This window comes from Alosa alosa, chromosome 11 (assembly GCF_017589495.1).
Source record: "Alosa alosa isolate M-15738 ecotype Scorff River chromosome 11, AALO_Geno_1.1, whole genome shotgun sequence".
In the NCBI taxonomy this organism is placed as follows: Eukaryota; Metazoa; Chordata; class Actinopteri; order Clupeiformes; family Clupeidae; genus Alosa; species Alosa alosa.
This window is the reverse complement of record NC_063199.1, coordinates 28,732,443-28,746,574: the sequence shown is the minus strand read 5'-3', so window position 1 is coordinate 28,746,574 and position 14,132 is coordinate 28,732,443. Positions and strand designations below refer to the sequence as shown.

At 47.0% G+C, this 14,132-nt stretch overlaps 1 protein-coding gene across 2 annotated transcripts in view; it reads left to right on the top strand.

Moving 5' to 3' along the window:
* The window catches only part of pdhx (pyruvate dehydrogenase complex component X), a 52,429-nt gene that overhangs the window by 24,636 nt on the left and 13,661 nt on the right, over positions 1-14,132 (top strand). For both annotated transcript variants that reach the window (XM_048257802.1, XM_048257801.1), the window contains exons 4-6: positions 664-860; positions 2,268-2,366; positions 12,360-12,540. In XM_048257802.1, the coding sequence (XP_048113759.1) occupies positions 664-860; positions 2,268-2,366; positions 12,360-12,540 (477 nt within the window). The remainder of the gene's footprint in view (positions 1-663; positions 861-2,267; positions 2,367-12,359; positions 12,541-14,132) is intronic.

The following is a 14,132-nucleotide window of genomic DNA, read 5'->3' as shown; positions in this document are numbered from 1 at the left end:
CAAGTACAGGAACATGAAAAGGAAACATGTTATGTTGTGATTGTTAGTAAACAGAATGCTATTGAGAGTAGGCCTAAGTAACGATCTGAGATGGCTGGAGAATTTGGGAGTCAGCTAAAGTGCTTTGAATGGCAGGTATTGAGAAGAAGTTGTTTCTTTGCATTGAATTGAATTTAATTGGCTTCAGGCTGCAGTGGCTTTTTTGCATTATCTAAATGCTTTTGACTTTTAGTAGGCTTTTAAATTTTGCAACTTTTGAAAATCTGTGCTTTCAGTTGGTTTGGCTGGGTTTGTCCCAGTTAACAAGGTCAATCTGACATGTCCACAAATTTGAAAAATGTTAAACCAAATAATACAAAATAAGTCCTGCATTAGTTTAGTAACCCTCTGCTCATTAGCCGATTGTCTTTATGGAAAGACACTGGTGGTAAGATGAGTCCTTTTAACATTGTACAGGCTCTTCACTGTTCTCAAGTAGCGTTTTTTAAGCAACTACTTACCCAACATTTTTCTACATGAGGGAAAATAACACTGAGGTCTGGACCTCAATGGTGCGTACGGCGATGGCTCTTCCACATGCTGCTTGCAACGAGAGAACTACATTAACAGATACCACTGCCACACACTGATGTTCTCCCTGCCTGTGTGTGTGTGTGTGTTCAGATGGAAGAGGGCAGCCGTAGTGTGCGTCTGGGGACGCTCATCGCTCTGATGGTGGAGGAAGGAGAGGACTGGAAGAAAGTGGAAATCCCACCCCCAGAACCTATAGCTGCTGCAGCTCTGCCCACACCCACTCCAGCCGCCGCCCCTCCGCCAGTGCAAGCTCCGCCTCCACCCCCTCGCCCAGCCACCACTGGACCGTGAGTACCCTACCCTACCCTGTCCTACACACACACACACACACACACACACACACACACACACACACCTGCTAGCTTTAGCCTGGGACTCTCTGCTCACTGCTGAGTCAGGTAGGCCACAGGATCCTGAGCCCCCATCAACATCACACACACACACACACACACACATAAATACATCAATAGAGACACACACACACACCGGGAGAGACGTTCCCTTTGCCCATCCAAACAAAACAAGCACATTAGGTGCTGAGGTGCTCTGCCGAGTCTCCAGCCACAGCTCACAGCTCCACCACCCGATACCCTAAAGCACACACATGCAGACCCACTCACATGGTTCCTTATCACTGAAACTAGCTCAGGAAGGCACTGATGCAAAAAAGTGTGTTAGTATGATCTGTGTTTTGAACAAGCAGGAAACCCTTCTCTCCAATGTGGCGGTTCTTTTCTCTTAGGGTGGACTAATCTCTCCCTGAGACATTACCATTTGATTATTTGCATTTCCTTAGATCTTGAGGCATGTAAATAGCATTACGCAAAATAATTTCTCCGTTTAGCACTTCTGCCCACAGATTCGCTTTGTAGTGTGTACAGAAACAATGACGCACGGTTGCCATGACGCTGACAAATGTTTGTGTTTGTGTACACTTCTACTGTGTTGCTTTTGTTGCTTTTCAAATCCAAACCCACATCCTAAGCATGGTCCTGTTTGCACTGAAAAGCAGAAGTAATTAGAAAGGCACTCTGCGAGCACAGATGTCTACCAAGGCCAAATCACACAGCCTTAGCGAAACATTGTGGATCAGTCCTGTGATTCGGATCCAGTGATGAGCTTTTTCTTGACCCATGCTACACACCTTCACCAGGTTTCATGAACATTTTTATTGTTGTTTTTGTTGTCGTTGTTGTTTTTTTGTTTTTTTTGTAGTCTTGCTGACAAACAGGTAGAATTAAAGACAAACAAACAGCACCTGAAAGAATTGCCTCCCTAGTGGTGACTGTAATAATTAGCATTGTTTTGTACACATACATGAAACGTTGGTCAGTGAGTTTGCAATGGCAGGCCTCAGTAGCCCCCTGCTCTGTGCTGCAGCGCTGGTGACCTGAGGTGGCTCAGCGGCGACTCCATCGGCCTTATTGAGCTGTTGGCCGTAATGAAAGGCTTAAAGGTTACACTATTACCCCCACCAATCAAGTGCCAGAGCTCGTTTATGGGGACAAGCTTCGATGCTGAGATCATGACCTCCCAAGGCGTCTCTTAACATTCACTCACTGTCTGTGTGTGTTTGTTTGTATGTGTGTGTGTGTGTGTGTGTTTGTCTGTGTGTGTGTGTGTGTGTGTGTGTGTGTGTGCGCATGTGTGTTTGCGTCTGTGTGTTTGTGTGTCTGTGTGTGTGTTTTCCTTAGGCTGCGATTGAGTCCTGCTGCGAGACACATCTTGGACACACACGGCCTTGACCCTAAACTGGCCACGCCCACTGGAATTCGAGGCCTCATTACTAAAGAGTGAGTATATTTTGTGTGTGTGTGTGTGTGGGTATCATTGAATGAGAATTTTTTTTTATGTGCCAAGTTAATGCGGTGTGGAGTGTTCATAATATGAAGTGAAAAGACTCTTCAGAAGGACAGACATCTGTGCTGGTAGTTTATATTGGGAGCTAAAATTAGAAACGAGAAAGAGAATGCAGTCACGTACATGAAGACAGACAGTGTGTGTGGCTGCTGAGAGAGAGAGAGAGAGAGAGAGAGAATATTAACCCTGTTAGCGCTGCGTGTTCACACCAGTAGGTGGTGGTGGGGAGCGGAGTGTAGTCCTTCACAGCTTTTCATTGGCCTGTGATGGCTGACAGGGCCCTGATGGAACACTCTTGGTACCCCACAGCCTGCTGGGAAATCTCATTAGGGGGCTGCGTCGCCATGACTACCTTGTCTCCCAAGTCTGCTGTGTCCATAGAAACTAAAACCATGTGACTGTGTGTATATAGGACGGAACTGATAGTGTGATGATAAAAGGGTGATGTAACTGTTTGCATGTCAAAAAGATGAACATGTCAGTGTATGTCCTTAGTTCATAGTCTCTCTCTCTCTCTCTCTCTCTCTCTCTCTCTCTTTCTCTCATTCTGTGTGTGTGTGTGTTGTATGGGTGGTAGAGGGAAACAGTGGATGGACTAGTATGTCTGTGTGTGTGTTGAGGAACCAGAAGGAGGAGACAGGAGGAAAGCTTGTTTATGAAGCAGGGTGTCCTCTGTGTGCAGCTCTTTTCAGCCGCTGTTCTTCTTGAACGACGTGTGTGTGAGAGAGAGAGACGCAGCAACAAGAGCTGCAAATCTTTACTTCCTGTTGTGTTTGAAGTCATATCCTGAAGCTGTGTGCTGATGCATCTCCTATCTGCTTGCTCTGTGTAGTATGCCTGAACGTATCTCAGCTCTGACTGGTGGGCAATAAGGCTGAGGTGTTGATTTTGTGTCCCCTTGGTGTATACCACTTGACTCGGCACACATGACCCAAGTATGAGATCATGGATGTTCCAGCACAATAAGGAGAAGTGTTGTAAAGAGATAAATGACTAATGGTTAACAATACACTACCAAATATCTCATTTTGTGTGTGTGTGTGTGTGTGTATCTGTTAATGTTAATGCCTAAAGAAGGGCATCAGTAGGGTAACAATTTTAATCTAATCAGAGTAATATGTTCATTAATTCATCACACCCAATTGCTAATCAGTTCCATGAAAATCATTTAGGCTCACCACCATATTAGCGTCTTTGAGAACCATTTAGACTATAAGCAGGGACACACGCACTGCAGTTAAATCCCATTACAGCCTACACCCCCAGGCTGGAGAGAAAAGAGATTATGTTGGGAAATTAGTGTATTAGTGTAAACTGGATCGGGCCTTTTTCTATTTTTCTTTTTTTTCAGCGTTGGTAATTTTCCATGAGGTCTATGAGCTGACGCTGGTGATGTCCTGAGAGAAAGAGCCATTTTCTTTGTGTGCTGAAAGTCATAGGAGCTTGAGGTGACTGTTGTAGATGTGGGTTCATGCTGGTCACTGACGTAGCGCGGGAGAGCTAGCAGCTAGGGCAGCTAAGATGTGACTAGAAGGGCACTCTGTAAGTGTAGACGTCTGTCAAGGCCAAATCACCAAGTGTTGGCAAAAGTAAAACATATGGTGTGGGTCCCATTTTTTTGATGGGATTGAATCTTATGAAAATTTGCTTGGAAATGTTTGGTGTAATTGCTCTGACAAGCAAACAGACAGATGACCGCAAAAACATAACATCCTTGGCAGAGGTAATAATTAATTAGGAGCTTTGTTGTGTTTCTGTTGTGACATGTAAAAATGTGTATAAAACATTCACTGATCTTGCCATCACTGCAGTTTCCTCTTAGACTGTGGGATATGTGGGTTCATGCTGGTGACTTACTTGGCACAGGGATGTATTCCAACTCGGTGGTTTAGTGGCAAACCTGGGTAAGTTACCCCAGAGGAAGTTATAAACCTCCTAATCGAACAGCACTGTGGCTTCATTCATCTTATGCTATAATTCTGCTATTGGTCGCCCATGTGCGATTAGCTGCATTAGTGCACCACAGTGGCTCCCATGTTGGCACCAGGTTGGATGTATTTCAACTTGGTGGTTTAGTGACACATCTGCCTGGGTCAGTTACCCCAGAGGAAATGATAAACCTCCTAATAGAACAGCACTATGGCTTCATTCTCCTAATTAAACAAAGTCAGTAAGCTCTCCTATTAGGTAACTTACCATATTCTGTGAGTTAACTTACCCAAGTTTGTCCCTAAACCACTTAATTAAAATGTTCTTCACTGAAAGTCATTTCTCTTAATGAGAGAGGAGGGATTTCATTTACTCTGGGGCGTTATGCAGATGACTGATGTGTGAAGGGACTTTGAGGAATTAATTTGTGTGTGGTGGTGGTGGGTTGAAATGGGTGGGTGTAGGCAGAGATGTGTTCAGATGCTCAGTAAATGTTCTACTTATAGCGATTTTCGACTCCTCCAATCACGCAAAGAGTTTTACAATGTCATGCCTCACATTCACCAATTCACACACCGATGGCGGAGGCTCCCATGCAAGGCGCACACCTGCTCATCAGGAGCATTGGGGTTAGGTGCCTTGCTTAAGGGCACAACGGTGGAAGCCGGGAATTGAACAGACAACTTTCAGGCTACTGCACGCTAGCCTAGCTCCTTAACCACTACACTACCACCGCCCCAGTTACAGGGGGTCACACTTCTACAGGGTCAGGAGGAGTTGGGCTTGAACCGGCAACCTTCCAGTTGCTGGACGACGACTCCTACCTCCTGAGCCACCGCCGCCCCAGTAATAACACTTACATTTATCTGTGTGGCTGGTTCCTCAGGTAGTGGAAACCTGAGACACGCTTGCTTCTTGCTTTAGATGGGTCTAAATCCTTGACTATTAGTGATCTACACTAGATGCTACACAAGTGATTACATAAGCACAAATTAGGCGGAGCAACCAAAAAGGCGTCCGAACACGGCGGCGCCATGGCAACAACCCTCCTTGTTGCTCCTTGTTGGTGCCCCCCCCCCCATAAATGCACAAATAGGCTGACACCAGACATAATTTCACTGCATTTCTTACTTCCAGTAACTATATGCATGTGACAATAAACTTCCTTGTATCCTTGTATCCTTGTACATCACTCATGACTTCTTACCACTTCCTATTGCCAGTGTGAATGCACTGAATTGGAAGGGCAGGGGCATAGACGACACTTCCTCTTTTCTGTTGAAATCATCTGAATTCTCTGAACTGGGGGAGTGGACCAGGGGTTCCGTCTCTGTGGAAATTGAGCTTGCCCAAATTAGTCTGGGTGGGGAATGAACACTGGCGGGCGTTGGAGAAGTGCCAACCCAAGAGAGGAGCAGGAGGGAACAGATTAGTTTTCTTTTTCTTTTTTCTTTCTCTCTGTGTTGTTTGACCTTGACAAACACCAAACACCAGTGTGTCCAGTAACAATGACCGGAATGTGTCTGTACCCACCACCACCCCACCCCCCCATACACACACACATGCACATACACACACACTGTCTTGAGAGGTGTATTATGTGCCGATTAGCTTTGAATCAATCCACTATCCATCTAACTCTCACTCACACACACATATACACACATACACATACACATACACATACACATACATATACACATACATACAGTTTTACACATTCATATATTTTGTCATCCCCTCATTGGTCCCTCATATTTAATGCCTATTATATTGACTTACAGGGTCATACACACACACACACACACGCACACACACACACACGCACACGCATATTGTGATTAGTGTTGTATTTCACTCAGGGTAACCCCACACACGTGTTTACTCTTGTAGGAACTATACGCCCATTTTCCAACTTAGTCAAATAGACAGACCACACGCATTACACCCACACACACACGGACGCATGCACACACACACACACACTTTCTCCTTGTATCTCTCTCCATCACACAAAGACACACACACACGCACAGGTCTCCACATGACTTTCTGGGCCGAAGGCTGTCTGTTTTCTGAAACTGACTGTAATGGGCAGCCGTGGCCCACTGGTTAGCACTCTGGACTTGTAACCGGAGGGTTGGCAGTTCGAGCCCCGACCAGTGGGCCGCGGCTGAAGTGCCCTTGAGCAAGGCACCTAACCCCTCACTGCTCCCTGAGCGCCACTGTTGTTGCAGGCAGCTCACTGCGCCGGGATTAGTGTGTGCTTCACCTCACTGTGTGTTCACTGTGTGCTGAGTGTGTTTCACTAATTCACGGATTGGGATAAATGCAGAGACCAAATTTCCCTCACGTGATCAAAAGAGTATATATACTTATACTATACTATACTATACTAATGTGTGGCTCTGAGGCCTTCATTACAACTATCTTCCCATCGACTCTGAGAGTATGGAGGGAGGAAGAAAAGAAAGAAAGAAAGAAAGAAAGGGGGAGAGAGAGAGAGTCAGGCTGTGCAACACAGAGTGCTGGGGCTGAGGATTTGGCTGTCTGCGTTTTTTTATTTTTTTATTTACCGTAATGTGCATCTTCAGAGGCGCTGAGGCTCTGAGCAGTTACCTGGGACCAGACAACAGTACTGTCACACCTGGAACCTGTGCTGCTCCTCACGCACTCATATACATAATGCGCACACACACACACACACACACCATCTACACACCCAAATACACACTTCACATAATCACACAGACATACACACAACCATCACATTCTTTCTCACTTCTTCCACAAAGGGCTTTAAAAGTGTGTGTGTGTGTGGGCATGCTGAGTGCAGTCATGCCTGTGGAAGCACGGCCACATCAGACGGCTTACAAATCCGCTACTCCTGGGTGTGGTCTGGGGAGTGCTATGTTTTGGGACTCGCCTCATTACGAGTCATACCTCGTGACTCAGGAAATCTGTGAGAACCTTGCAGAGGTGCTCTCTGTGTGTGTGTGTGTGTGTGTGCGTGCGGAGGGGCCTGTGCTGGTGATTTGATGATGGTGATGTTTATTTGATGACTAATGTATGGTGGCAGAGTTGAGATCTGCACCTTGACTCAGGCAACTTCAGGCCTGTCTCACTGCCGCCACCCACATGAGTAACAGCGCTGAAGGGGAGGCCAATTCATCCTCCTGCACACTTTCTGTGTGTGTGTGTGTGTGTGTGTGTGTGTGTGTGTGTGTCTGTGTGTCTGTGTGTCTGTGTGTCTGTGTGTCTGTGTGTCTGTGTGTCTGTGTGTCTGTGTGTCTGTGTGCATTTGTGATTGTGAGTGTCCTACATATGTGAGTGTGTCAGCATAGCTCTGTGTGTGTACAGTATGTCTGTGAGTGAGAGAGATAGATAGATAGATAGATAGATAGATAGATAGATAGATAGATAGATAGATACTTTATTGATCCCCGAGGGGAAATTCAGGGGGGTCTCAGTAGCATACAGACATCACACACAACATGCACTTACAGCAGAAATGGTAAATATAAGTATAAGTATAAACATATAACCAAACTCTACTGTACAATAGAGACAGTAGGAGATAAGAAAAACTAACAAAACTAAATACTAAATATACTATATAAATAAATGTAAAAAATCCAGTGTGCTTGAGGGTGACCAAGCATGAGACGCTTGTAGTGACAGGGCCTGCAGTTCTGTGTGCATGGTGAGGTGCTTAAGAGAGTGAGTGTCATGGTGAAGGTGCAAAAAGTAGTCCAACAGTAGTCCTTTAGTTATGTGTGCATGGTAAGGTGCTCAAGAGAGTGAGTGTCATGGTGAAGGTGCAAAAAGTAGTCCAACAGTGCAACAGTGCAATAATAAGGTCTAGAGACCAGCATAAATAATATGGACAAATCGGAGAGTAAAGTATAATGTAGACAAGGTAATATAAAAAACTATGTCAGTGCAAGAACAGGTTGAGGTAATAGGGTTACAGCCATTCAGTATTGTAGCAGAAGCCATTGATCATGTGTGCTAATATAGCATGAAAAACAGTGTAGCAGGAAAACAGTAGTAAAAACATTAGGCTGTGGACATTAGTAAAACAGTAGTAAAACAGTAGTAAAGCAATAGTGGGCAGTCAGTACTCAAACATGGAGAGGGTGGAGAGGCAGACAGACTAAGCAGAGAAGTCTATCTCTCCTCTTCCCTTTAGTGAAGCATTGAACAGTTCAATGGCCCTGGGGACAAATGACTTCCTCAGCCTTTCAGTTGTGCATGGCAGTGAGCGAAGTCTCCAGCTGATCAAGCTCTTTTGCTTTTTAATAGTGCTGTAGAGTGGATGGCATTCATTGTCCAAGATGTTGATCAGTTTGTTCAGGGTCCTTTTGTCAGATATTGAAGTGATGCACTCCAGTTCAGCTCCCACTACAGAGCCAGCCTTCCTTACCAGCCTGTCAAGTCGCCCAGCATCCTTCTTCTTTGTGCTTCCTCCCCAGCATACCACTGCATAGAAGATGACGCTGGCCACAACAGACTGGTAGAACATCCTGAGGAGCTTGCTGCACACATTGAAGGACCGCAGCCTCCTCAGGAAGTACAGCCTGCCCTGCCCTTTCTTGTAGAGTGCGTCAGTGTTGGCTGACCAGTCCAGTTTATTGTCCAGGTGGAGACCCAGATACTTGTAGGCGCTTACCACCTCCACATTGTCCCCATCAATGGAGACTGGTAGCAGAGCGGGCTTAGACCTGCGGAAATCCACCACCATCTTCTTGGTCTTTGAAGTGTTGAGTTGAAGGTGATTGAGTTTGCACCATTGCACAAAGTTCTCCACCAGGCTCCTGTACTCCTCCTCTTGCTCGTCCCTGATACACCCCACAATTGCAGTATCGTCAGAGAACTTCTGCATGTGGCATGACTCTGTGTTGTAGCAGAAGTCAGATGTGTACAGGGTGAACAGGACTGGAGAGAGCACAGTTCCCTGTGGCACTCCGGTGCTGCTGATCACAGTGTCAGAGAGACAGTTCTTCAGTCTGACGAACTGTGGTCGCTCAGTCAGGTAGTCTGTAATCCAGGTTACCAGGTGAGCGTCCACACCCATCTGCAAGAACTTGTCTCTCAGTCTGAGGGGTTGGATGGTGTTAAAAGCACTTGAGAAATCAAAGAACATGATTCTCACAGCACTTTTCCCCTTGTCTAGGTGAGAATGTGTCCTGTGTAGAAGATAAGGGATGGCATCGTCCACGCCCACTTTCTCCTGGTATGCAAACTGTAACGGGTCTAGTGCATGGCGTACCTGGGGTCTGAGCATACCTAAGACCAGTCGCTCCAGTGTCTTCATCACATGTGATGTTAGGGCGACAGGCCTGAAGTCATTAAGCTCACTGGGGTGTGGCTTCTTAGGAACAGGGGTGAGACAGTCTTCCACAGTGTTGGAACTTGTCCGAGACGTAGACTCCAGTTGAAGATGTGCTTCAGTGGCTCCCCCAGTTCAGCAGCACAGGCCTTGAGTAGCCTTGGACACAGTCTGCCTTCCGAGGATGAAGTTTTTTTAAAAGATAACTTACTTCGGAAGCTGTAATAATGGGGGGATGAGGGGAGTGGAGGGGGAGGAGGAGGAGGGGTGCTTCTGAGAGGGTTGTCGTGTGGCTAGAGACTGATGGCCGTTGGCTGAGGCCATTGTTGCCGCACTCCTCGTGGTCACCATGTGGGGGAGAGGTGCGATAGCCTGATCTGCAGTGATGGTGGAGGGGGGGGGGGGAGTGCATCTGGGGTCTGTGTGTCAGATGGCTGTTGACTGAAGTCGTTGTCACCTCATTGTTTGTGGTCGCCATGTGGGGGAGGGGTGCAATATCCAGTGATGGTGGGGGTGAGTGTTGCACTGGTAATGAGGTGGGGTGGGGGCTGGGGGATGACCACCTCCTTTATGTGCCTGTCAAGGTTGCCAGAGTCTTGGACAGCTCAACAGGCACAGGCAAGGAGGCATCAGGCGGGGTCAGGGCGTGGGGTGATGGGGGCTCAGATCGTTGGATGTCCCCGGGATGCAGAGCTGGAGAGATTGGGAGACTGGGAGGTGGGGGTAGGGCGGGCACGCAAACAAGAGCAGTACCTGGAGCTGGTGCAGGGCAACTGAACCTGTTGTAAAAGTGGTTCAGCTGGTTCGCCCTGTCCAGGTCTCCCTCCACAGAGCTGCTTCTCTTCTTAAGGCCAGTGATGGATTTCATACAGTCCCACACCTCCTTCATGTTGCAACTTCTGTTCCATCTTCCTTCTGTAGTCCTCCTTAGCCTCTTTCAGCTTATTCTTGAGTTCCCCCCTGTACTCGCCTCAGCTCTGCCATGTCCCCCTCTTTTAAACGCCATCTTTTTCCTAATGAGTGTGTGATTGTGTTAGTATGAGAATGCATGTGTCTGACTGGTGTTCTGAACGGTGTGTCCGCCTACTCACAGGACCTTCTTCCGCTCTGTGTAATGCCTCCACTAAGGCTGACCGTGTGTGAAGAGTACATTTACATTTCTTCTTGTAGCAGACGCTTTTTTTTATCCAAATCAACGGACATGTCAGTTACATTACAAGGGCTAGTGTCCTCGGAGCAACTTGGGTTTAAGTGTCATGCTCAAGGGCACAAGGGTGGGAACCGGGAATTGAACCCCCAACTTTTCAGGCTACTACATGCTAGCCCAGCTCCTTAACCACTACACTACCACCGCTCCGTAACAGTAGTGAGTGCAGGAGAGAGAGGCAGGGAGCAGTCTTTCAGGATCCCTTCATAACCACGTGTTTTCCACACTGTCTGGACGCTCGCTCACTCACTCCCTGACTTCCACCCGGGATGTTTCCCTGCTGTTCTGGACAGTGCTGAGGCTTAGGAGGATGTCGGCCGGCCAAGATGAGAAAGCGCCTCGGCTAAACAAACCTCAGCCCCTACATCCGCACAGTTCCATCTGCTTGTGTAAATGTTTACGGTAGTGAACTTAGAGTCATTCCCTGGAACCCGGGCCATTTCATGCCCCCCCCCTTAGCTTGAGATGGTTGTTGATGACGAGTGGGGTGGATTAGGGGATGGATGGGGGGGGGGTGTAACTTGAATAAGGTATGAAAGTTTGAGTGTGTGTGTGTGTGTGTGTGTGTGTGTGTGTGTGTGTGTGTGTGTGTGGGTGGTTGGAGTTGTCAGCTGAAGGAATGTTTTTCCCTCTAGCGAGCGAGCTCCATATCAATAGTTCCAGTCACATCTAGCGCTGCACGCAGGCCCCGTGTGTTTGCACAGGGATGAAACAGAACATCATGTGTGCTTGCTCTGGGCTCAGCTTTAACACACGACACACTCCCGGCTTCCTGCCGCAGCACTGTATACCTTACAGGTGTGTGTGTGTGTGTGTGTGTGTGTGTGTGTGTGTGTGTTTGGTTCAGTATGGGGCCAGTGAAGGGAACTGATTTCTTGTTTTTTCTTCTGGACTGCTGTATCTTCTTTTATTTTTATGAGCTTGTAAGACAAGGATATAAAGTGACTGTTTACACAAGGAGCCTTAACAAGGTGTGAGTTTATTTTGAGTCACGTGTGTGTGTCTGTGTGTTCCATCAATGAGCTAGGAAGCTATTTAAGTAGATGCTAGTTTTGGTTCACATTCTGGTGTGTGTAAGAGGAGATAAAAAGACTCTGTGTCTATGGAGCACATTCATTTATTGACCATCTGTGTTTATGGCTCATTTTTGCTGCAGAGATTGTGATCTTATGCAGCGTTTATCATTGTAGCCACATGACTGGCTTGACCATGCATTATTTTTTTGCTATCTGGATCCTGCGTCGTCCAGTATACCTTACTCAACACAACAGTGGGTGTTTTTTGGCCCTTTTCGTCGTCAGCAGTGGGTTTTTGGCCCTTTAAGTATACCTTACTCACCCAGGGCGTTTTTACCAGTATACCTTACTCAACACAACAGTGGGTGTTTTTTGGCCCTTTTGCGTCGTCCAGAGATTGTGGTATGGTGCTAACATCCGTGTTCTTTGACTTGATTTACAGAGACGCCCTGAATCTGCTGAAGAAGGTGGGCACCACGGGCAAACCCGCCCCGGCCGTATCTGCCTCTGCCCCGGCCCCCACACCTGCCCCTGCCCGGGCTGCTGCTGCCCCTGTACCCCCGCCGCCCTCCGGACGGCCGTTGTACCCCCCCATCTCTGTCCCCGGAAAACCAGGGGCCCCTGTAAGTATGGCACACACACACACACACACACACACACACACACACACACACACACACACACACACACACACACACACACACAAAGGCATACACCTATTTCTGGGTGCTTTCACACACACACATGTCCACATTATTGGACACACACACACACACACATTTATTCAGAAAAAATAAGGTGCATCAGACAGATAAATGGTGGAATGGGTCTTCCACTCTTCTGATGTTCAGGGAACAGGACTCAGCTGGGAGCTGTGGCTGTAGATACTGCTGTATTTCAGGGCCCCATCAGTCTGAGGGAATAGCCATGTAATTACCCGTGCACCACATAATCTTCCTCTGCCAGTGAGCTGTGGAATATCATGGAAGTGAAGCACTGATCATAACACGGGAATCCTGCAATGGTTCGAGCTAGGATTTTCTTGTTGACGCAACCATGTGCCACTCATGAATGTACACAAACCACGTAGTTGTCCCGGAATGGGGCGCACGCTTTCCTAAAACACATCAGGAAGAGCTACCATTGCGGTAAGAACTGCCCTGTTCTAAATGTTCTTAAAGGGACACCAGGAAACGTTTTCGTGTTAATTAATCATCTTCGTAAGTCGATATATGGTTAAATGACTCATTACAGGGCGAATGAAGGCTCTCTCGCCCGCCCCTACTGCCTGTAGGAAGAATATCCCACTTGCAAGTTCGGTGTATCCTACCCGCCAACCGAAGCAGGATCAGTTTACAGCACAGAGGCAGGCTAACTAAAACGCTTAGGCGATTGTTGCAAGCGTGTGTATAATGGCAGAGCCAGCGAAGAAGCAGCGAAAACCCTTGACGGAAGACGCAAAGAAAAGGAAAAGAGCTTCAGACCGAGCGAGGGGGAGTTTCGTAGAGAAAAAAACATCAGGCTTGCCTGGTGTCCCTTTAACGAACGTCATTACGTTATATAAAACAGATGTCATCTTTCCACATCCTTCTTGAGTCAGACAGCTTTGTAGTTGCCATCAGAATATTTATATACTGTATATTTACAACAATATAGAGTATTGGCGCCGACCCATTGGGCACAGCCTTACCCATGGGTCCACGCCAAGCCTTTGATGAAGTCATGATCCTACTGTGTGTTTCGTTGGACCTGACAGTTTTCCAAGTAATCCGCAACCATAGCTGTAGAATAATATTGATTTAAATGGAAGAGATAGCGGGATATGTGATAGTGTCTTGCACAATGCTTTTCTTTTGTGAGATGTCACTTTTCCCACAGATAAACCCTTAGGGGATGGATGGTCCTGGTTTAGCTTAGCTTAGCTACAGGAGCACTGAACAGATCATCCGTACTGGGTGAGAGAGCAGCAGTGGAAAGAAAAGAAAACATGGTCCTTTGGGTGCTTGTAGTTGTGTGTGTGTGTGTGTGCAACTACACAACTAACTGGACCCAAGGGCCCAGACTAGAAGATAAATCTCACTCATTTTAATGCTAATACACAACAAATTGACAACATATTACCAGGTCCCAGGGTGCAGGGCCCAGAACTGCGTACACACACACACACACACACACACACACACACACACACACACACACACACGCACTATACACA